Source organism: Cydia fagiglandana, chromosome 10 (genome assembly GCF_963556715.1).
Source record: "Cydia fagiglandana chromosome 10, ilCydFagi1.1, whole genome shotgun sequence".
Taxonomy (NCBI): Eukaryota; Metazoa; Arthropoda; class Insecta; order Lepidoptera; family Tortricidae; genus Cydia; species Cydia fagiglandana.
The window spans coordinates 8,207,745-8,232,536 of record NC_085941.1 but is presented as its reverse complement, the minus strand read 5'-3'; the positions used below and the strand labels follow the sequence as shown (position 1 = coordinate 8,232,536).

The 24,792-nt window shown below is 40.0% G+C and overlaps 3 protein-coding genes across 7 annotated transcripts in view; 2 read left to right on the top strand and 1 right to left on the bottom strand.

The window, feature by feature from the left end:
* Positions 1 to 774: 774 nt before the first annotated feature.
* Positions 775 to 4,531, top strand: LOC134668093 (organic cation transporter protein-like). Of its 3 annotated transcripts, none has more exons than XM_063525575.1 (4): positions 775 to 902; positions 1,444 to 1,800; positions 2,827 to 3,234; positions 3,317 to 4,531. In XM_063525575.1, the coding sequence occupies exons 2-4, from the start codon at positions 1,451 to 1,453 to the stop codon at positions 4,056 to 4,058; spliced, it is 1,500 nt and encodes a 499-aa protein (XP_063381645.1). In that variant the 5' UTR covers positions 775 to 902; positions 1,444 to 1,450; the 3' UTR covers positions 4,059 to 4,531. The 3 variants fall into 3 exon arrangements, with proteins under 3 accessions (XP_063381645.1, XP_063381644.1, XP_063381646.1); XM_063525574.1 differs by lacking the exon at positions 775 to 902 and adding an exon at positions 950 to 1,176; XM_063525576.1 differs by lacking the exon at positions 775 to 902 and adding an exon at positions 1,259 to 1,367.
* A 26-nt stretch (positions 4,532 to 4,557) lies between these two features.
* Positions 4,558 to 24,792, bottom strand: part of LOC134668104 (lysocardiolipin acyltransferase 1-like) — a 35,194-nt gene continuing 14,959 nt past the window's right edge. For all 3 annotated transcript variants that reach the window (XM_063525598.1, XM_063525600.1, XM_063525599.1), the window contains 2 exons: positions 10,739 to 10,842; positions 4,558 to 4,815 (listed from right to left, as the gene is read on the bottom strand). In XM_063525598.1, coding sequence (XP_063381668.1) covers positions 4,571 to 4,815; positions 10,739 to 10,842 — 349 coding nt within the window. In that variant the 3' untranslated portion in view covers positions 4,558 to 4,570. The remainder of the gene's footprint in view (positions 4,816 to 10,738; positions 10,843 to 24,792) is intronic.
* Positions 21,538 to 24,792, top strand: part of LOC134668121 (aminoacyl tRNA synthase complex-interacting multifunctional protein 1) — a 62,288-nt gene continuing 59,033 nt past the window's right edge. The window contains exon 1 of the mRNA XM_063525622.1: positions 21,538 to 21,543. The gene's annotated coding sequence lies outside the window, so the exon portion shown is untranslated. The remainder of the gene's footprint in view (positions 21,544 to 24,792) is intronic.

Genomic DNA, 24,792 nt, shown 5'->3' with positions numbered 1-24,792 from the left:
GTCACCCGTGTGGATTTAACAGCTTGTGTGCTTGTGTGTCAATTTAATCAGATTTAGCAAAAAAATATCCGAAATGGGTGTGGTTCGAAAAATGGAATCCTGGCTGTTGCGAGGAACGTAACAGCTTTAACTCACTCAACCTTAAGTCTGTCCGTGTCTGGACAGACTGACAGAGTGATATGGGTTCCGTTTATTTCCTAAGAAGGTACGTACGCCTAAAAATAAAAAATAAAATCTCTCTAAGAACTAAGCACCTCTTCCTTTGAAATCTTGAAATCGTTTAAAAATCTGCAAAAAACAAAAATCTTCAAATTAAAAATATTAAGATGTCTACATCACTCGATTAATGATTATCATTACCACTAACGAAGAAAACACGTGAGCTATTAATTACGCCATTCAATCCACTAACCACAAAATCACACTTAAGTCGTTTCAGAATATAACTAACTACTACTCTGAACAAATAGTTAGGTAAATGCATGTATGTAGCATACAATAAACACGACATTTTATATGGTTAGATTAGATTTAAGTACCTATGTAATATATTATGAAGCACTTAATGGATTTGGAGTGCACTCCGTACATTTGGCATTCAGTCATCAGCACTAGTATGCCGCAGTTGTAAAAAATAAAAATTACAGTACCAGTGAAAAACATTATTTACCATTGTTACTCTTTCTTAATAACACAATGTTGTCTACTTCTTAATAATTATGCACTTACCAAGACATACCTTACTCTCACCTGTACTCATATGTTTTTTTCTTAACGAAAGTTCCATTTTATAAACAATAGTACTAGATATATTTTGGCGCGCCAGGGCAGTCAGCAAAGGGTGCGTGATGCATCGAATTCTCCTTGGTTACTGGAGGGGCACTATCCCACAACATTACGTGGTAAGTGTACGTATACCTGAGCCGTCCCGTAGTACAATGAATGATACATTCCGGCCATTCTGTCTCGATGCTCGATAACAGTGGGTCGGGCGAAGACGTTTGTTCGCTTAGCTATTTATTACGATCGCGAGCCCATAATAAAAGTCGTACTTTTCTACACAGTTTATTTCACACGTGTTTTAGACCATCGAGGCATATGGAAAAACTGTGTTCAAAAATATTCAATTCTACTTTAGTACAAACATTAAAAATAAATCATACTTAGCCAGTTTCAGTAAGTAATTTACCATGTGTTTATTTAACGTGTATCACAGTGGTTATTGTGTTTTTGTGTGAACGATATTTTAATGGGGCCATATGAATGCCATATTTATAAAAAGTAACGTAGCTATATCCGCTATTTCAGTTCATATTCAAACCTCGTTCAATGACGAACTCTGTCGAATATACATATCAAAAGACCGTGTAATTACCTACCAAAAATACCCGTGTTGTTGCATTTAAATTGCTGTATTTATTTTAATGACTATTTAAATTTCAGGTGAAATATGTCGTTCACCGAAGACCGCATTGAGCAAATTATTGGCAGATTCGGGAGATATCAAGTGTGGATATTATTTCTGGTGACTCTAGGACGGTATCCCGCTGAATTCCAGCTGGTGAATGTGGTGTTTATAGTTCCTAGCGTCGAGTTTGTGTGTAAAGATGTAGACGCCTTCAATGTGACCAACCACTGCCCTTGCCAACAAGTGGAGTATGACCAGAGCACCATAGTCAGCTCGGTGACGACCGAATGGAACCTTATATGCAACAGGAGTCACCTAGCGAGTTTAGCACAGTCTATACTCCAGATCGGCATTCTAGCCGGAAGTTTAGCATTTGGACACATTTCAGACAGGTCAGTGGAATAATATTTTATATTTTCGTAATTTTTTATAGTTAACTTAATGCTTATTGCAAAAAACTCTTATTGATTGTTTTCTATACGGCCTTGTATGGACACACACACATTGTCATGGTCATGGTATAACCCTGCACTTTCTGTCAATCAATAATCACAACCTTATGCTATAAGATTAGACGCAGGTAGTTAGGTAGTAATAAATATATAATATATTACCATATAATATTTTATCTACCTAGGTAAATACTTGTAGAATATACTATTTATATAAGTATGTCGTTCAGAGCAACTAAGTAAGAACCTTTAGTATTTATACAAATGTAGTAATGAAGCTTCATAACTCATTTGTATAAAAACTAAAGGTTCTTACTTACAGCTGTAAGTAGGTACCTACCGTATATTCGCCAACGATATTCGCACAGTCGCGTCAAAATAAAGGTTGTCTTCGTCAGTATTCTCACTGCTATTATTTGATACCTATCTAGTAGAAAAAAATGCTTTGCTTTCATTGATCTTAGATACCCTAGCGTTAACACTGTGATCGCGTGAATCTATTGCAAAATTTAAACATGGCGGACTTAACGCATAATAAGTAGGTACCTACCTAGAATCTTATCATTTTAATATCCCCATTTTTCCTTGCTCTGGCCTTCCTTTTTCCGAGACGTTCATATTTAGAACGTAGAGTTCTAATGCCAATTCTCTTCAATTACGAATTGGCGGCTTTTACTTTTTAAAGTTAATAGCACCTACCTTTACTTGAATCTACAGTTTATTATGACAAAATACTGCTAGGTACTACATGAATTATTCAACATTTCCATTGACCATCCGTGACAAACCTAACTGTGACTCCAACTTGATATTGGAAAAATTATGCAAGAACGAGTATGTAGATATTATAATATAATTAATGTTTGTGATATGTTTATAATGAATGTAGAGAAAGTCATATATTAAATGTTCCATGGTTATTGATATCACCATGATGGCCATAATATGTAAACAAATATTTTTTAGATATGGACGTAAAATCGCTGTTGTGCTAGCGCTGTTTCTTGAAGCAGTATTTGTCACACTTTCAGCGTTTGTGACTGATTACTGGATGTTCATGGTCAGTCGGTTCTTGATCGGCACAGCGCTCGGCGGGACCATGCTTTGCTGTTTTGTTCTCTTGGTTGAGCTGAGTGGGCGCACGATGAGACCCTACATCATGGGGCTGTGCGAGGTCCCCTACGTGTCGGGCTACGTGGCGCTGCCGATAATAGCGTACTTCGTCAGGGAGTGGAGGCCCCTGCAGCTGGTGACGGGAGCGCCTTGGCTGCTTACGCTCGCGTTCTACTGGATGCTGCCGGAGTCTCCCCGGTGGCTCATTACCGTGGGAAGGAAGACGCAAGCCATCGAACTTCTTACGTATATAGCCAAAAAGTAAGCTGCGAAAAATAACTTAGATAATCATATTATTGTTTAATTTTATTATAATTAGAATTAATGAGTCGTTTTATTTCAGAAACAATCGCCCGACTGACAATATCGAAACTATTGTAAATGAAGTTGAGAAGGAATCAATGTCGACAAACGAGAACAAACATGGCAGTTACATCGATCTGTTCAAAACGCCAAAGATCAGAAAATACACTATTATTTCTGCGTTAGTCTGGATGTGCTGTTCCCACACCTTTTTCGGGATAAACCAGTACGTGGGTCATCTTCAGGGTAACCTGTATGTAAATGTGATAGTGACGGCCGCCAGCAACGCTCCTGGAGTGATCATTGTGGTGATTGCCACATTGCACTTCAAGAGGAGAGCGACTCTCATTGGAAGCTTTGCTATAGCCGGGGCATCGTTTGTAGTTTTCGTCTTAGTCCCTAGCCACTTGCAGTGGGTCACTCTAATGTTTGCTATCATCGGCCAAATGGGTGTTTATACTGCGTTCATGCAAATATACATGTATTCATCGGAAATGTTTCCTACAGTAGTGAGAAACTCTGCATTGGGTTTCTCATCAGTATTCGCTAGACTTGGTGGATTCATAGCGCCATATGTGGTCAATATCGGCATAGAATGGGCATCAATATTAATATTCAGCGCTGCGGCGTTCGGAGCAGCGATCTTGTGCTGTTTCTTCCCAGAAACTAAAGGAGTTGTTCTGTCGAACGCAATAGACCAGGTGGAAGACAAAGACAAAAGGTCATCTGAAAAAATGTACCTTTCATCACCATCACCAGTTTCAATAACTGATCACTCATAATTAGCATAGAACATTATCAAGTTATAACTTAACTTAATCTCATATCATTCTCTTGTGTGTCACCAAAATATAACCTTTGTAGGTAGGTACTTGGACACCCGCATATTTCTTCCAAGCTATTGAAATCAATTGTAAAGAATGAGGCGATTGTTATCACGGCAGTGATACCGAGAATTGGAATGATGCTTGAACTGGTTCTCTGTAGGCCGACGCGACGTTTTGCTTTTTGTCACCTAAAGTGCAATCTCAGAATTTCAGGATACAATCAGAATAAGGATTTCTTTGACGTTGTACAGAGGACACAAAGGAAGCACACAACCACGCGAATGTGATATCTAATGTTAGTGCATTTATAATATTAAAATATGTACGTATGTGATAATGGAATGGTTAATGTATTTTCCTAAATAAGAAGGTACAATCTTTGGCATATAATGAGAATTCACAGAATATAATTTACCTACACAACTTTTCTTAATTAATACACCTAATTATAGACTATTAAAGACTAGCTACACCTTTAGACTTTCGGATAGTTTATATTGAATGTTTTGAAACCCGCCGAAATACCATGTAACGAATATAAATAGGAGTGTGTGGTAGAGGACCCAGAAGCGGAACAGGACGTTGGTGAGCAGCGCGTAGGCGAAGACAGCGTCGACCAGCAGCCAGAAGATGAACCCGAGCAGCGCCACGTGGAGCGAACGCGGCGGCCGCTTCGAGGGAGGCCGCCTTGTCGTGCTGTCTAAGAACTGGCCTGAAAACAAGTCCAATTCCCAGAAACTATACCACCATAAGTAGGTATACCGGTATTCATGTTTGCGGCTATTTAAAAGTAGAGATAAAAAACAATTTTATAACATGAACGTCTTTACGGTAAGATCGGTGTCTTATCTGCTGAATGCTGAATTTAGTTTAGGCAGATAACCGACCAGCGGCGAGAAAGCAAGTAGCGAACGACTTTACCTTTCCCGAGACACAAGTATGCACGTGTATAATTAATGTAGATGCAATTTGAATAAACGATGATTTATGATTTATAATTAATGTAGATGCAATTTGAATAAACGAGGTCCATTTTATTTTTATTTTAACAGTAGGTATACAGCTTACAGTCATCAAAAGTAATTTGGTAAGTAGGTATTTAATTTTATCGTTGGCGTTTTAACAGTTTACTGAAGGCGAGGGTTTTTTATAGAAAAAAACTCTTCCGCTAAGCAGATGTTCGCTTATCGCTAGTTGCTTCTCTACTTACCCTATAGCTTCTATTCTACTACGTACTATTATTATTACTATAAGGGCCATTTTACATCAGAATACCACTTTATCAATTTCAAATTGTGCAATTATGCCTTGTTGACAAGCGATAAAGTTACATTTGCCTTACCTAAATAGAAATACCTACCTACTTATTACCTATTGGTACAAAATTTAACTTGCTCGCATACACATAGTTAAGCCCATCGTTTATTAAAATTACCTTTGGAACAGTGAGCAGAACCAGATTGCTGTAATAAGTGTAATAACACATGCTGAATAATAGATAATCGGTGTTCGCGTAGTGAACTTGCTGTAGATGATGATTTTATTGACCACTTTGTGTATATAGTACGATGACTATATTGACTATGACATGACGATGACCGAAAGCAGTTAGGTATCACCCACCAAAACTCAAATGCAAAAACAGCAATAATAAATAAGCAAAAGTTAGTATTGTAAAATAGTAAAATCAGTTTGGACCTAGGTGCACTTGGGTGCAGTAGGTTTGGCCAGTAGAGTTTTTGAAAAACTCCATTTTTACGAGTAACGCCCATTTTTACCCGACTACGGCAACGCAAAAGGAGGGTTATGATTTTGACCGGTATGTATGTGGGTATGTATGTATGTATGTTCATTTGTTCCCTCAGAACTCCTAAAGTACGCATTATAATTTGACAAACGATATGTCATTCGAATCGTTTTAAGCGTCCGCTGGTTATAGGCTATATGACGTCACAAAAAAAGGAACACGGCGCCCTCTAGAGGTCATAAAGGGACGAACCAAAAAAATAAAAATAAGTAATGATGGCGTGTTGTATATCATTTGAAAGAGCTTAATTAGCACATTTCAAATATAAAACATTAATGTATCGGGTAGGTAATACGAACTACAAATCTATAAGCGCTCTGAATTCTATCCGCGTATTACCCGATTAAGGCGATACAAGAAGGTTTTTGCAAAAGAAATTTGCTTGGCCACTATACACCGTGAAATTTTAGTGGTTGTTTTCCCGCGGCAGGGCGATTTGCTATCGGTAGTACTTTCGAATTATGATAGACAAACTTATAAATAAACTGTTTTCCAAAAAAAAATTACAAAAAAAATAACCTAAACTCGAACAAGCGAAAAACAATAGTAACACACTAAAACTGCAAGTCGACGACAGTTCCCGATATTGTAAACAGATAAACAAATAAACAAGCACATGTTACTTTTTTAAACTGTGTAACAGGCTAGAGTGCTTTACTGTTTGACAACTGAAATTAAAATTTACTTAGACTGTTCCTTCACGATTAACAGTTGAAATAAAACCTTTTTATTAGTTTGATGATTGCCATTACGTTGTGTCAACTTTGGTAAATCGAATAATTACATCCTCTTCGCTTATTAAACTAATGTGATAACAGATCCTGTCAATGTCATCACTGCTATTTCTAGTAAAATGGATCGACATTACGAATATTCTAATTTAGAGTACGTCGCGATGGTGCAGCTGTACGCTAGGGCTAACTACGACTCCCACGCCGCCCGGCGACTTTACGCGGAACTGGACCATTTACAGTCGCTGTGTCTTCGGGGCATTTTAAACCCCCAAGTTCCACACGTACGAACAATTGTCGCCGCAACACAGCGGCTGCTTAACCACGGGCAGTTTCAAACGCCAGCACATGCACAGGGCAGAGGTGATTGTGTATTGAACGTGGCGGATTGCAGTTCGAACAATTATTGCGGTATCGGGAAGTTTAAGTGTTTGTTTAAGTTTTTGATCATTAAAAGCTTGATCTTAACTTGTTATGTTTACTTTTAAGGATCTGCAAACTAACTGCACGTAAAATGTGTGAAGGAAAAATAAATGGAACTACTTTTTAGGTTATTTTGTTTCATTCACTCAAAAGAATTAGGTAGGTACTGACGTACTACTGCAATGCTACTACTGGTGTTAGGTCACTTTCGAGTTTCGTTCGACACATTTATAAATCTGGCATTTCTTAACATTATTTAAAAAAAAGATTACACATCGACTGTATATCGATAGCAGAATCATTTCGTTGCGGGAAAACAACCACTAAAATTTCACGGTGTATACATGGTGTTTTTTAATGATCTGCAATATTTTATAAAGTGAATAGGTATAGAAGTCCAGATCAGCCAAAATGTAGGAAACAGCCTTACATTCCCTGCAAGAGACGTACGAGGCACGCTGTACGTACGAGGCTCGCTGTACGCGGCAAAGCGGCGCCCTCATACTAAAAGAGTCGGGCACAGCCCGACGTACGAGGCTCGCTGTACGCGTTCCGAAGCCGGGCGACTTCGGCGCCCTCATACGAAAAGAGTCGGGCGTTAGCCCGACGTACGCGTTCCAAAGCCGGGCGCCTTCGGCGCCCTCATACAGAAAGAGTCGGGCGTAGCCCGACGTACGCGTTCCAAAGCCGGGCGCCCAAGGCGCCCTCATACTAAGAGTCGGGCTACGCCCGACGAACGGGTTCCAAAGTCGGGCGCCGTAGGCGCGCTCATACTAAATAACGACGTACGAGGCTCGCTGTACGCGTTCCAAAGCCTGGCGCCTTCGGCGCCCTCACACTAAAAGTGTCGGGCGTAGCCCAACGTACGCGTTCCAAAGCCGGGCGCCTTCGGCTCCCTCACACTAAAAGAGTCGGGCGCAGCCCGATGTACGCGTTCCAAAGCTGGGCGCCGAAGGCGCCCTCATACTAAAAGAGTCGGGCGCAGCCCGACGTACGAGGCTCGCTGTACGCGTTCCAAAGCCGGGCGCCGAAGGCGCCCTCATACTTAAAGAGTCGGGCGCAGCCCGACGTACGAGGCTCGCTGTACGCGTTCCAAAGCCGGGCGCCGAAGGCGCCCTCATACTTAAAGTGTCGGGCGCAGCCCGACGTACGAGGCTCGCTGTACGCGTTCCAAAGCCGGGCGCCTTCGGCGCCCCCATACTAAAAGAGTGCGGCGTAGCCCGACGTCCGCGTTCCAAAGCCGGGCGCCGAAGGCGCCCTCATACTAAAAATGTCGGGCGCAGCTCGACATACTAGGCTCGCTGTACTCGTTCCAAGGCAGGGCGCCTTCGGCGCCCTCATACTAAAAGAGTCGGGCGTAGCCCGACGTACTTACGCGTTCCAAAGACGGGAGCCTTCGGCGCCCTCATACCAAAGGAGTCGGGCGTAGCCCGATATATTATGCGGCTCTCTGCATGCATTTCTGTACTGCGGACGCCCTCGCAAAAGTAATATCAAGTGACTTCAAATAGTAACGAAATCATGACCCCAAAATTAATAAAATAAAAAATAAGTTTAAAAACTAAAACCCGACTACTGCAAATATGAAACAAGATAGAATTCTTATCTAAAAATTATCGAACAGGGAATATTATAAATGTTACCATATTTTCAATAAAAAAATACAACGTAGGTAATATAATTTACTATTTTTTTATATATTTACAGAGATTCAGAGGATCGCCGTGGTCGTATGCCACGATTATAAACTTTAAGGTAAAGTGGCATACGACCACGGCTATCCTCTGAACCTCTGTAAATACATAAAAAAAAAGTAAATTATATTACGTTGTATTTTTTTATTGAAAATATGGTAACATTTATAATATTCCCTGTTCGATAATTTTTAGATAAGAATTCTATCTTGTTTCATACTTTTTAGAGCGCGATTTGCAGTAGTCGGGTTTTAGTTTTTAAACTTATTTTTTTTAACCATTGCTAACCTAACCTAACCTTTATTGACCTGAATATTAGGTTGCCAAAAATTTTATTAGCAATCTTGAGGCCTTTTAACCTCATTGATTCTAAACCTGATTTTTGAAAATAGTTAAGTACTTCATGAAATAAAAACGTGATAGAATATTTAGGCCAAGCAATAAGAAGTTATAGAGGGAAATGCTAGGAACACAATTTTTGACTACGTAACTTTGTTTGGACTAGTTAGGAGGTGAACATATCAAAAGTCCCCGGCCGTAGCCCCGGTGTTGGGGGGGTAGAGGGGAAAGAAGGTCTAATTTTTCGGTTTTTCACTTATATCTTGGAAATTTTGCGTCTTAGCGACATGACTACTAAGACAAACCAAAAGCTGATAAAATTTGTTACAAGTTTTATTCAGTCAAGTTTTTCGATATCTTGAATAGTTTTTGAGATATCCGCTCTTAAAAGTTTATTTAGGGCTTTCAATTTTATCTTGATATCTACATTAGTGACGCTGCTAGACCGTGTTTGGTATCATTTTCGTATAAATCGGGGGTGCTGAATTCAGTTTTGGTATCACATTGACACCATTCCTAAGAAAAAACATATAAACTTTAAAAAAATACCTTTTTTTTTTAATTCCTCTTCACGCTTAAATCGCTCAACCGATTTAATTGAAATTTGGTATACAGATATTTCTAGTCCCAAGACAGGACATAAGATACTTTTTATCTCAATAATCATCCTTTAAAGTTGTGAAATGGAGTATGGGGGGAATTCAACTTCGTCGACGAAACTGAATTCCTGAGGTTAATACTGCTCAAGGTAAGGTTTGAAGTCATGTTTGGTATCACTTTCATCTAAATCACAGATGTATTCCGTCCTAAATTTCATCTAAACCGGTTCAGCGGTTATTGACTCCCCATACAAACTTCCACCCCACTTTTCACACCCTCAAAAGATGCTTTTGGTTATAAAAACTATCTTATGTCCTGTGTCGAGATTTAAACTATTTCTATACCAAATTTCAACGAAATTGCTTCAGCTGTTTAAGCGTGAAGAGGGATTTAAAAAAATATTTATTTTTAAATTTTGGTTTTACTTCGGAATGGTGTCAATGTGATACCATAAATGAATTCAGCACCCCCGATTTATACGAAAATGATACCAAACATGGCCTAACAGCTTCACTGACGTAGATATCAAGATAAAATTAAAATCCCTAAATAAACTTTCAAGAGCGGGTATCTCAAAAACTATTCATGATATCGAAAAACTTGACAGGATAAAACTTGTAACTAATTTTATCAGCTTTCGGTTTGTCTTAGTAGTCAAGTCGCTAAGACGCAAAGTTTCCAAGATATCAATGAAAAACCGAAAAATTCGACCTTCTTACCCCCCTCTACCCCCCAGCAGCGGGGCTACAGCCGGGGACTTTTGATATGTTCACCTCCTAACTAGTCCAAACAAAGTTACGGGGTCAAAAATTGTGTTCCTAGCATTTCCCTCTACAACGTTTTTTGAGCATTCATTTCTTGACCTAATTGCCGAGTAATTAACGCCATAGCCACTGATAAGTTATATTTATATTGCGATAGTAAATAAACCAGTCTCCTTCTTCAGGCCAATAAAGATTACTGTCATATCTTTACAAATGGTGTCTAGACTTAGCCAATTGATCCTTAAAATTATAAATCAAAGATTAAACTGGTTCCTACCGTTTTTATGGAATTTCCGTAAACTACTTTCTTTTTCGCGCCAACGGTCATTCAGCCATGACTTGAGCATATCGTCTTCGAGTGGAAGATCTTCAATGGGGTAGCTGGAAACAAATATTTGGAATGAATGGAATGAAAGTATTTTTCATGGATAATCTATGTTATGTAGGGACAATTATTTTCGATAGGTAATTGACGGTAGTAAGTAGGTACCTAAGCGTATTTTCTAGTTTCTAACTAGTTATGATATGATATAGGATGTAGAATATAAGAAGTACCTAAGATAACCTTAACTTTATATGGTACTACCAGGGATTGCTGCTCAATAACAATTATAGTCCGCTGGCCGGCTGCATGAAACAAACCTCATCAAAAAATAGAATATACCTACCCTCTGGAGGTACCTGACATTTAGTAGCTTCCAACGCACTTGGTCGGCCTAGTAGGCTAAACCTGGCAGATTTTGTACAAATGGCAAAAACGTTGGACAAAAATTCATCAAAAAAAACCTCATCGAAAAATAGAATGAAACTTGTATGGTAGGATACCTGACCTTGAGGACAGTAAAAAAAAAGTGGTCGGCCTCACCTTAGCCTGGCAGTTTTTGCAGTCCGACCAGATTTATTGGGTCACGTGAGAGCTACAATTTACCTCATCGAAAAATAGAATGAAACAAACGGATTATAATAGCTAAAATAAGCCTGTTGACGTATGTCTTGGTCGGCCTCACCTTAACCTGGCAGTTTTTGCAGTCCGACCAAATTTATAAAAAAATCATCAAAAATTTTTTATCGAAAAATCGTATGAAACTTGTATAGTATGATAGCTGCCTTTGAGGACAGTAAAAAAAAAGTGGTCGGCCAAATCCTGTGTTGGCAGGTTTCTGTGTCCGACCAATTTTGTGGTACCACGTAGTAAGAGCTACAATTTACCTCATCGAAAAATAGAATGAAACAAACGGATTATAATAGCTAAAATAAGCCTGTTGACGTATGTCTTGGTCGGCCTCACCTTAACCTGGCAGTTTTTGCAGTCCGACCAAATTTATAAAAAAATCATCAAAATTTTTTTATCGAAAAATCGTATGAAACTTGTATGGTACGATAGCTGCCTTTGAGGACAGTAAAAAAAAAGTGGTCGGCCAAATCCTGTGTTGGCAGGTTTCTGTGTCCGACCAATTTTGTGGTACCACGTGAGAGCTACAATTTACCTCATCGAAAAATAGAATGAAACAAACGGATTATAATAGCTAAAATAAGCCTGTGGATGTATGTCTTGGTCGGCCTCACCTTAACCTGGCAGTTTTTGCAGTCCGGCCAAATTTGTGGTACCATGTGACATCTACAATTTACCTCATCGAAAATAGGATGAAAAAAAACTGATTATAATAGCTAAAATAAACCTGTTGACGTATGGCTTGTTACGGACGGCTTTCATAAATTCAATGTGGCAGTGTGCGGCAGAATCCACTTGCATCAAATTTGATGCAACACATTGTGGCTGGATATTAAGAGATGAAATGTATAAGATCAAATTGTTTGAAGGAAACATAACGCCTTTGCGAGTCGAAGAAATAACAATATATAACCACCAAGTTCTTATCAGTGATAACTACTGGGAATTATTTTCCCACCTTTTACCACTGGTAACTACTGGGAAAAAAAATCCTAGTAGTTACCACCAACTCAGTTTGGTGGTACCTACTGGGAATTTTTATTCCCAGTAGTTACCACTGGTAAAAGGTGGGAATTTCTTTTCTACAAACCGAGCTTCGAAGGAGAAATGCTACAGTTGATGGAAAAAAGGCTGATTTGATACAAAGATAATCACTTAATATATGTGAGGTTATCTTGTTATTTTACCATTTATTAAAATTGTGGAAGGCTCACGTGCAGTTTTTCCTCTTATATTACAAGTGTTCGATTGAAAACTAAACTTTGGTGTATACCTGGATCACCTGCATGTACAAGAAGGCGTTTCATATACGCCCGGCCAAGCCATTATGCCCTAAATTATGTACTACTTCGTTAAAACTTAGCTTACCTGTGTATTTACTCTTGCCAAAATATTTATCTTCTTTAAAATGCAGCCTACACAAACGGTATTTGTCATTTGCCTTAGTTTTTGGTACTCAAAGCTTTTTCTCACCGATTTATGCATATCGGGTCCTTGGGAAAAAAGGGAGATCCTATAGATATATTTCCACAATTTGTGGCACACTATTGCAGTATTGTGGAGAAAAAAAAACATACAACCGCATTGATAACCTCCTCCTTTGGGATTTGGAAGTCGGTTAAAAAAGGAGAATGTTTACAATTTATTGGAAACAATGTATGTGATTTGACAGTGACATCAACTCCACTATGAAGGCGCCACCTGGCGTGATAAAATGTCAGTTATGCCTCCTCATTCTATATGTAGTGGAAAAGTAGGATAAACGATTCAAAACTTGTCAAAAATCGATGAAAACCTTTTTATTTTTGACATCTGTGAAACATCATCTCAACGTAAGTGTTACTCTGAAACCACGTCGGTAGTTAGAAAACGTCATTTAGAATTTAGATATTAGATAGATTTATGAATAAAATTTGAACTGAATGTTTTCTTTTTTTTTTAATGCCCTCTAAGACCTCCATGGACTCATTTACTTCTGACTTTTTTCAGTTAGCATTATTAAGTTAAGTTCAAGCTGCGAAGAAACCATATTTTCAATATAGAAATTATTATTCTTTATAGATGTGGTCGGACTGCAAAAACTGCCCGGCTAAGGTGAGGCCGACCAAGCCATACGTCAACAGGTTTATTTTGCTATTATAATCCGATTTTTATTCATCCTATTTTTCGATGAGGCAAATTGTAGCTGTCACGTGGTACCACAAATTTGGTCGGACTGCAAAAACCGACAGGTTAAGGTGAGTGATGGCACGTGGGCGTAGGTCGGAGGATATTGAGGGAGTCGGAGACAAACCAGCGTGTGCTTCTTATGGTGTATATTCGGAAAGTGATATGAGTACATCGCAGATTAACTAGCCTAAAATAATAAAATCTAATTACAGCGCCACCTATGCACTTTGTAGGGAACTAAGTAGGTACGTTATATAGATCATTAAGCCATCTAGTGATTCTAGACTTCGATAAAGTACGTAAGAGGTGAGATAGATGGCGCTGTTAAATATAGAATTTAACATGCTCCCGGGCAAGGGAGTTGCTTAAATATAAGAAACCTGTCGTGCCATTCAGAAAGGTTGTTGTCTCTGTCTGGCATGACAGATTTGCTATTATACTTCTTTCAACACATGACTATCTCTGAATAAAAGGAATGTAGATAAACGTTACTCCATCAAGATTATCCAAGTATACGCCCCCACCTCAAGTCATCCAGATGAGGAAGTAGAAAACTTTTATGACGATATAGAAAAAGCTATTGAGGATTGTCCGTGCCAATATTTCACTATAATAGGTGATTTTAATGCCAAGATTGGTCAACAACTAGATAGTGAAAAATCTGTTGGAATGTTTGGTGTTGGGCTCCGTAACAACTGTGGACAAACCCTAGTCAACTTTCTTGAGCGAAGACACATTTACGCAATGAACACTTTTTTCCAAAAGCGTGCTTCAAGGAAGTGGACGTGGGCGAGTCCCGACGGCAAAACTAAGAACGAAGTTGACTACATCTTAAGTTCTCGCAAGGATGTAGTCACCGATGTAACCGTTCTGAAAAACTTCAGAGCCGGGAGTGACCACAGGTTGGTTAGGGCAACGTTGAGGTTTAACCTGAAGAGAGAGCGAGCAAAGATGATTATCACTCCTCCAAGATATTACAAGAAGGATATCGCTTTTCTTCAGGAATCTTTTCGGTTAGACCTCCAAAACCAATTTGAGGGACTGGAAGAACAGAACCTTGACGTTGACCATGTTAATAGTTTATTAAGTAAGTCATTACTCGAAACAGCAAGCAAACACCTTGGCAAACAAAAGAAAAAGGAGAGAAAGCTATCACCCGAGACGCTAGCCTTGTTGGAAAAGAGAAGGCGAATGAGGCATGATACGGTAGTAGATCAAAAACAAATAGAACGAATGAGTAAAATAATTAGCAAAAGTATTAGGAAAGATTTAAGAAAATATAAAACTAAAATCATACTCGACACGATAGAAGATTGCAGAGGGCCAAAGGTGTTTAGAAGAAAATTAAGAACAGGAGTGAATCAAATAGTAAAATTGAAAGACAACGATAACAATTTGGTAACGGACCGTGACCAAATTGTTAAAATTGTTGAGGAGTTTTATGGCACACTTTATGCATCACAATCAGACGCACCACATATATCTACATTTGACTCTACAGCTCCCCCATCCTCCCGCAATGATAACGAAAACATACCACCAATAAGAGCCAGTGAAATCAAAAAAGCATTGTATCAGATGAAAACGGATAAATCTCCTGGAGAAGATGGCATTACATCCGATCTTCTTCGCGCAGGTGGTGACCCTGTTATCAGTATCCTAGTAAAACTGTTTAATCAGGTTTTACGAGGTGCTCGCACCCCAGAATCCTGGAAAACCGCCATAGTCACCATCTTACATAAAAAAGGAGACATTTCAAAATTAAGTAATTATCGCCCCATAAGCCTCCTTTCCCACACGTACAAACTATTTGCAAAAGTGCTGTGCAATCGTCTAACTCGTATTCTCGACGAATGCCAACCTCCCGAGCAGGCTGGTTTCCGGAGTGGATTTTCTACTACCGACCATATCCATGCAGTCAAGCAGCTGATGGAGAAAAGTTCTGAATACAACCGGCCCCTGTGCATGGCCTTCGTAGATTACGAAAAGGCCTTCGACAGTGTCGAACATTGGGCCGTGTTTGACTCTCTCCATCGCTGCTCGGTTGACACTCGCTATGTGGATGTGCTCCGGAAGCTATATAGCTCGGCAACAATGCAAGTTCGGCTTCACAAACTCAGTAACCCAATATCCATCCAAAGGGGAGTGCGTCAAGGGGATACCATTTCACCCAAGCTTTTTACGGCGGTACTGGAAGACGTCATAAAAACGTTTGCATGGGACAAAACTGGTATCAATATCCATGGTGTCTTCTTGTCGCACCTGAGATTTGCCGACGACATTGTTTTGTTTGCCGAGACCCTGGAAGATCTCCAAAGCATGATTGAAAGCCTATACCATGCTTCTTTGAAAATAGGTCTTAAGATGAATATGTCCAAGACTAAGGTTATGACGAACATCTCTAGTAAATCGATTCCAACCATTATGGTTGGGAACGAAAGACTGGAGGTGGTCGAGCAATACTTGTATCTTGGACATATTCTATCATTTGACAAAACACACCAGCAGAAGGAGATCTCCAGGAGAATCCAGCTCGGTTGGGCGGCATTCAATAAATTAGCGGACATCCTGAAACCTGCTAACATTCCACAATGCCTGAAGACTCGCCTCTTTAACCAATGTGTCCTGCCCACCATGACCTATGGTGCCGAGACATGGACGCTCACTAAGGGGGCTGTGCATAAAATCCGCGTAGCACAGAGAGCCATGGAGCGCGCCATGCTCGGTATCAAGCTTCAAGATCGAGTAAGGAATGTCGAGATCCGTCGCCGCACCAAGGTGCATGACGTGGGTTTCGTCATTACCAAACTAAAATGGAATTGGGCAGGACATGTTGCTAGGCAGAGTGATGGCAGGTGGACTAAAATGTTAACAGAATGGTGGCCGCTTTCAAATGAAAGAAGCGCCTGGCGTCCGTTGGCTCGTTGGGTGGACGACATCCGGAAAATTGCGGGTCACTGCTGGATGAGATTAGCTCAGGACCGGGACAAGTGGCGTACTAGAAGAGAGGCCTATGCTCAGCAGTGGGCGATAAAGGGCTGATATGATGATGATGATGATGAGATAACTATGATCGATTAAGATGATCATGTTTTTGTTGGAAGAAGCATAACACAAACTGTTTGGTACTATAGACAGATAAAATAGGTGTATTATCACAAGAACTAGTTATATATTTATTTAAGAGTAAAGTTTAAGCAATTGTTAGTAAGTACCAAGCATTTTGTTTTACTATTTAGGTTAAGGTCAATGAAAAGAACCAGGAAACAAATTTTAATAAACAATAGGAACTTATGTAACATTAGGTATGTGCTAAACTTAAAACTACTTATATAGCTAGGTATACGTATAGAATAATCTACTTATATGTCTATCGCGTCGATCGGTAGCGGGCAAATATTATTAAAAGATCGCTTAATAATTCCTCTTGCTGTTTGGATTTCGGCCACCCTTGCGATGCCGTCACGACCTTGGCAGCAGCTGATGATGCGCCCCATCCTCCACAGGCAGGGCGGCAGACGTTCCTCTCGCACCAGTACCACGGCTCCCGCACGAAGAGCTGGACCTTTGGAACTTCTCCATTTTGTACGTTCCTGCAACAGTCCTATGTAGTCTCTTGACCAAGAGGTCCAGAAGTTCTGTTGCAGCTGCTGTAATTGTTGATACAGGGTGAGTCGGTTTATAGGTACATCTTTGTAGTCATAATCGGGCATTGAGCTAGGTGTCCTACCAATCAAGAAGTGGGCTGGCGTGAGACATGTAATTTCATCAGTATTTGAATTTGGAATGGGGCATAAGGGACGACTGTTTAAAATTCCTTCAACTTGTACAAGTATCGATAAAAAGTCCTCATAGGTTAAAAGAGCTTGACCTAGAACCCTCTTTAAGGGAAATTTACATCGCTTTATAGCGGACTCATGGAGCCCTCCCATATGGGGAGTATAGGGTGGAAGGAATTTCCATTGAATTCTTTCTTTCGCACAAAAGGTCATCAAGTCATTAGAATGCTCATTCAAAAAATCATAAAGCTCTGTTAACTCGTTACAAGCACCATGAAAGGTTGTAGCGTTATCTGACAGGAGTTCCTTGGGGACCCCTCGTCGAGCAATAAATCGTCTAAAAGCCGAGAGAAATGTGAACTGCCTTCGTTGTCATACATGTAAAAATAGCTATGTAACATTTATAGGTTTTGTACCCACGTCCCCTCCTGTCCCTGACCGTGTACGGACCACCGTAATCCAACGTCGTGAACATAAAGGGAAGCGCGGGTGTGACCCGCGTCGGCGGCAAGTTACCCATAATGGGAATCTGTGACCTTGGTTTGGCTCTGAAGCAGGTTACGCATTTATCTACAATTTTATTTGCCAAACTCTTACCGTTTATCGGCCAAAATCGTTCGCGAACCGATGACAGCAACAGTTGAGGTCCGGCGTGCAGCAGTCTCACGTGGTAGTCGCTCATGATGAGCTTGGTTAATATGTGTTTGTGTGAAAGAATGATTGGGTGTTTTTTATTATGGTCGTAAGCAGACAGACCCAAACGGCCACCTACTCTAATTAGCTTGTTTTCCATAAATGGATTTAAAGACAATAAGTTTGATGATTTTAGTAACGGTTTATTATTTTGGAGTAAATTATATTCGGTTGAAAACATTTCAACTTGTGAAATTTCGATTAATTTATTTAATGCGAATTCTAATTCGCTCACAGAGAATGGACCGGTAAGTTTTTTGTTTCGGTTTATGCAATTATTCGCGAATCTAAATATGAATGAAACACAATTGATTAGCTTGTTTACATCTGACCATCTTTGAAATAAATTATCCATAAATGAGTTTGACTGTACACTCGTAGTGACATTGCAATTAGTCTCTGCCAGCTCGGTATCTGGCAATAGCGTAGTAGGGGTACGGTTGGAAGGCCATTCGTCGCTATGTTTACTTAACCACGAAGGTCCTTCCCACCACAGGGCGCAGTCAACTAATTTGTCTGCCTGTATGCCCCTCGTCAAAAGATCCGCGGGATTGTCATTCGACGAAATCCAATGCCAATCGTTAATGTCGGTTAAGCCTTGAATTTCGATTACTCGATTTTTTACAAAACAATTAAGATTATTCGGTTGTTGCGATTTTGCCCAAGCCAGAGCTACATTTGAATCAGACCATAGGTATACTTTGGTAAAATTACACTTTAAGGCGTTGTTTACTTTTTTAAATAACTGTGCGAGTAGCAGCATCGCTCTAAGTTCGAGTTTAGGTATAGTTTCCTTACGCGCCACCCTTGTTTTTGAGCATAGTAATCGTGTTAAAACATGTCCGTACATATCTATAGTGCGTAGGTAGATAGCGCAACCATATGCAGTTAATGAACTGTCCGAGAATCCGTGCAATTCTAACGTTATGTAATCGCTGATAAGCGCGTACCTAGGTATATGCAGTGAATTGAGCGTAAACAACTTTTTATAGAAGGTTTCCCATTCACTTATAACATCTGTAGGTAAACTTTGGTCCCATTGATATTCATTGTCCCACAACTTTTTAATAATGAATTTAGCAATAATTAGGGTAGGGTTTAGAAGCCCTAGGGGATCAAATATAGCTGAGGCTAGGGATAAAATCTTTCGTTTGGTTAATGGCTTTGATACTGGTTCGTCTTTAAATTGGTACATTAAATCGTCACTTGTACTACACCACGCGAGCCCTAGCACCTTATGCGTATCGTGTGCGAGTGAGATGGGTGTTGTTGTGTTAGTGTGTGTGGGATCGGTATTACTTACAGTTTTCAATATGTTGGCAGAATTCGATTTCCATTTTCGCAGGTGAAAATTCGCTCCTTGCAGGATCTGCTTGAGATGAACAGCTGTTTCTTCGACCTGACGTTCGTCGTCGCCTCCGTGGAGCAGGTCATCCATGTAGAAGCTGTCACGTATCGCGGCCGCTGCCTCTGGATACTTCTCCTGGCACTCCTGCGCGAGCTGCTGTAGGCACCGAGTAGCTATATGGGGTGCGCTTTTTAAACCGAAACTTAGAGTTGTAAGTGTGTATGTACGTAAAGGTTCTGTAGGATTTTCGCGCCATAGTATACACTGTAAATGTCGTTGGTCGGGGTTGATATAAATCATTCGGTACATACGTTCGATGTCTGCACTTATTACATATTTATTTTTTCGGAACCTTAGCAATATGTTAGCTAAGTCGTCCTGGTTTATTGTACCCTTGTATTGAATACTATTAAGTGATTTTCCATTGTTAGTTTGAAATGAACAGTCCATCACGACTCTAAGAGGTGTCGTGGGCTTATGGGGGGTTAACACGGCATGATGGGGTAGTTAATTGCAGTGTTCAGTATTTTTTGTCTGAACCATATGTCCTGCATTTTCAAAATCTTTCATGAATTGAACATATTTTTCCTTATATTCGGGATTTCGAGAGAACTTGGATTCTAATGTTTTAAATCGTTTGTAAACTACAGATCGCGATTGACCTAGATCGGTAGGCGGCTCCTTAAAGGGAATAGATACCACGAAGTTACCATCAGACGTTCTGGAGTGCTCATTGAATACCTTCTCACACTGAACGTATTCATCATTTGGTATTGCCGTTGTAGAATGTTCGCTGTCGGAATTCCAAAAGGTCTGAAGCGCCTGAGTTTGAGTGAAGTTACATCTCACCCTCTGTGGCACGTTGGTTGAGTTGCACGAGTACGGGCCGGATACTATGTAACCTAATTGGGTATTTTGAAGGATTGGTCGGCCGTTACCTAATAGTAGAAGAGCCGGTCGCAAATTTTCTAACCGACTTGATACCACGATGAAATGCACAATGGTTTCCCATAAAAGTGATGCTAAGTCCGAATTCGATAGTCTGCCACGGCGGAACTTGCCGAAAGTATGAAAAAGAAGGCCACTTCCGGTGCGAAAAAAGGGGGCTGATTTAACCCATCTGATACCGAAATAATAGTTATGGCAGCAGTTAGAAATTTACATGTAGACACATAAAAGCGAAGTCTGCCAGTATTTTTTTTGCCGGAAGTGCTTGGCAGACGCTCTCAAAGGTGGCCACCGGGACCCCTAATTTAACCCATCTGATACCACCATGAAACCAATTCCAGTCGGTAGGTATGAACCCTCATGTCAGGAATATATAAGTCTGCCAAGGCTTTTCCTGCCGAAACACCTTGGCAGACGCGATTATGTAAGTAAGGTCGGCATCGGTTACCCTACACTAACCCATCTGATACCACCATGAAACCAATTCCAGTCGGTAGGTACGAACCCCCATTTTAGGAATATATAAGTCTGCCAAGGTTTTTCCTGCCGAAACACCTTGGCAGACGAGATTATAAACAAGATGACCATCGGTTACCGTACACTAACCCATCTGATACCGCCATGAAACCAATTCCAGTCGGTAGGTATGAACCCTCATTTCAGGAATATATAACTCTGCCAAGGCTTTTCCTGCCGTAACACCACGGCAGACGAGATTATGTAAGCAAGGTCGGCATCGGTTACCCTACACTAACCCATCTGATACCACCATGAAACCAATTCCAGTCGGTAGGTATGAACCCCCATTTTAGAAATATATAAGTCTGCCAAGGTTTTTCCTGCCGAAACACCTTGGCAGACGAGATTATAAGCAAGATGACCATCGGTTACCGTACACTAACCCATCTGATACCACCATGAAACCAATTCTAGTCGGTAGGTATGAACCCTCATTTCAGGAATTTATAAGTCTGCCAAGGCCTTTCCTGCCGAAACACCTTGACAGACGAGATTATGTAAACAGCATCCACATACGAGGGATCCGTATTTTGGGATTATACAGATTACGGACATTATTAATAGCTGTAGGCTTATTTATTACTTTATGCTTATACATATTTGTATATTATTATGTTATTAATAAAATATATTTATAATTTATTAAACCTAAACTTAATACATTGAGAATTCATTACCTGCTTACGGCAGTAGTAGGGATAAGTGGGTGAGTTCTGGCTCACTGAGCCAGGCCAACAGTCCCTCCCCCTTTTTTCCCTTGTTGAGGCCCTGCAACCTTGCCTTGAACCCAAACTAATGTCATTGTAGCTCGAATCTAACTTAATTTATTTTTATTGCTTTTAGAATATTTCAATTATCTACTTTTGCAAAGTTAAATGTTGAAATCTCTATTTCGAAAAATGGAATTTTAATGTGACTTTAACACGTTCACTGCGTTACGGGGGCTTTAAGCCCCGTACGATGTCATCATTCAGTGCGAAGTTAAATTTATTTTAGAAGTTAAAGGGGGAGGGGAGGGTGCACACATTTTACCACTTTGGAAGTGTCTCTCGCGCAAACTATTCAGTTTAGAAATAAATGATATTAGAAACCTCAATATCATAAGCGATAAGACCGCCTGTTGTTACCTCTATTGTCTTTGTTTATGTTATTGTCCATTTATTGTAAACTAAGTGTATGTGAGGCGTGCAATAAAGAGTATTGTATTGTATTGTATAATTTTTGAAGACCTATCCATAGATACCCCACACGTATGGGTTTAATGAAAAAGACATTTTAAGTTTCAGTTCTAAGTATGGGGGTAATGGGGGACCCCCAAAATTTATTGGTTTTTTTTCTATTTTTGTGTTGAAATCTTAATGCGGTTCACAGAATACATCTACTTACCAAGTTTCAACAGTTCTTATAGTTTCGGAAAAAAGTGGCTGTGACATACGGACGGACAGACAGACAGACATGACAAATCTATAAGTGTTCCGTTTTGTGCCATTTGGCTACGGAACCCTAAAAAGGAGGTATTAATTCGGTTTTTTAATATTTGATATCTCCGTCATTTCGGGATCGATTTTGAAAATTATTTTTTTAGTTGAGTTGTAACTTGTAAGTATATACATACAGATTGGTACCGTCTTTGTCAAAACCCAGTTCTGATGGTGAGATTTATGAGGAATCGAGGGCACTCTTCAAATCTTGTAAGGGTGGTTCACGTTTGTATGGGAAAAATTCAAACTCTAGCTAGAAGAAGCGGCACCCCCTCATTTTGTTACACTTATTATGTTGACAAAATACGCCAAGTTTGTAATCTTACAATCTTAACTACAAGGGGGTGCTCAAAACACTTTGAAATTTTTCAAATTGTATGAAATCAAAAAAAATAAGTAACTATTTTTTTTATTTTTATGTAAGTAGTAGTTTTCACATTATTTGAAAGTGTGATTTAAAAGATATTATTTTGAAAGAAAATGTTTTTCTACTTCAAAACTTATACATCACATGTGCAAATAGTGTGAAACCAGATATTTAAATAAAATTCTGAATCATAAATACTCTTTTTGTTGGGTTTCAAACAACATACAAAATTTCAACGTGGTTAAGCACCCCCTTGTATAGTTCGTTTTTTTAGCATTAGAAAGAACTTGCAAGAAAGTAAGCGATCTTAGCATGCCTTTTAATTGAAAAACGCTTTTCAAAATTCAAAAACTATTACTTATGAAAGCAGACGAATATAAATGATCGTACTAGATTAATAATTGTTACATACACTCGCGTGCAAAAGTATTGCATCACTTTGTATTTTTTCAACTGCACCCAATAATTTTGTAAACCGGTTATTTTCCATTAATTATTTTAATGGGATCATGTCCCTTGAAGTTTTAGATTTACGAAAAGTTAAAAAACATGTAAAACGGCCCAGTATTTTTCAAATTATCGGCATTTTCCCGATTTGTGAGCGGGAGCGTTGACCCCTATAAAACGGGGGGTAGGGGAGGGGTTGTTATCAGTCATTTATCAAAAGTTGACCGGTACACATCTCCGCATATTTTCCCGTGAAGAAGACCTGTGAAAAATGGAAACCACTGAAGCTGAAGTCCGCCAAGTCGTCCAGCTTCTGCAAGAGGGGCGTAGCCAACGTTCAGTAGCTGCCACGCTGAATTTAAGTCAATCAACAGTTTGCAGAGTTTACCAGAGGTTCCAACGGACTGGATCCTTTACTTCAAGACCAAGAAGCGGCCGCAAAAAGTGTACATCAGAGAGGGACGACCGCTTCATTGTCACAACATCTCTCCGAGATCGACACCTGACAAGCGTTGCCATCCAGCAGCGTCTGCGTGAGATACGAGGAGTGGCTGCCAGTGAGTGGACAATAAGAAGAAGACTCAAGAAAGCGAACTTGACACCCAGGAGGCCTGCAACAGGGCCCAGATTGCTGGCGCGACACCGTACAGCCCGAAGATAGTTTGCAGAAAATCATATGGACTGGACCATTGAGCAATGGACCCCAGTTCTCTTCTCGGACGAGTGCAGAATATGTTTGAATGGATGTGACCGAAGAGGAAGAGTCTACAGAAGGCCAGAAGAACGGTTCGCCCAATGTTGCTTCTCCGAAGGGGTCGCCTATGGCGGTGGATCCGTGATGTTCTGGGGCGGCGTTTCCTACGACGCGCGAACAGAGCTGGTTTTCGTGCCTGGCGGGGGCCGTGGCGGTGGATTGACCACTGCAAAATACATTACTGACATCCTGGAGGAACATGTTGTTCCTTATACCGGTATTTTTGATAAGGGGTTCATCCTAATGCAGGATAATGCCCGTGTCATACCGCTAGGGCCACCGCAGCCTACCTTCTCGAAGTGGGCATCGACACCATGGACTGGCCAGCGATGAGCCCGGACCTTAACCCCATTGAACACGTGTGGGACTACCTGAAAAGGAGGATTCGGAAGCGGAATCCTGCCCCGGCCAATGTTGAGGAGCTGAAGGGAGCCTTGCTGGAGGAGTGGGACGCTATTCCACAAGATTTCATTTGAAAATTAATTAGGTCTATGAAAAACCGCTTGATTTGTGTGAGGAGGGCTAGGGGTGGCAACACCAGGTATTAATTTAATAATAATAATTTATTTTGTATTAAATAAATGACTTTTATTCTTAACTTTCCTAAATTTATTTCTCGACCATTATGTCGCTACTTTCAGTTTCTGATTTTTTTTAGTCTTCAGATTTGAAATTTCATTAAATTTCCCAATTTTCTAATGCGTTAGATTATAAGCTTTCAGTTGATACCAAAATTTTCAGAATCGGCTCTAGAATTACAAAGATATTGGGTGCGGACGAAAAAATGCAAAGTGATGCAATACTTTTGCACGCGAGTGTATTTGCCGTAACTTATTTTTAAAATGTGTTTTTCAATTAAAAGACACATCAAGAT

Bases quoted from the DNA above. Each gene is read 5' to 3' on its own strand.
- LOC134668093 (XM_063525575.1), top strand. From the start codon at position 1,451: ATGTCGTTCACCGAAGACCGCATTGAGCAAATTATTGGCAGATTCGGG. The intron at 1,801-2,826 runs GTCAGTGGAATA...AATATTTTTTAG, and splicing joins TTTGGACACATTTCAGACAG to ATATGGACGTAAAATCGCTG. The intron at 3,235-3,316 runs GTAAGCTGCGAA...GTTTTATTTCAG, and splicing joins CTTACGTATATAGCCAAAAA to AAACAATCGCCCGACTGACA.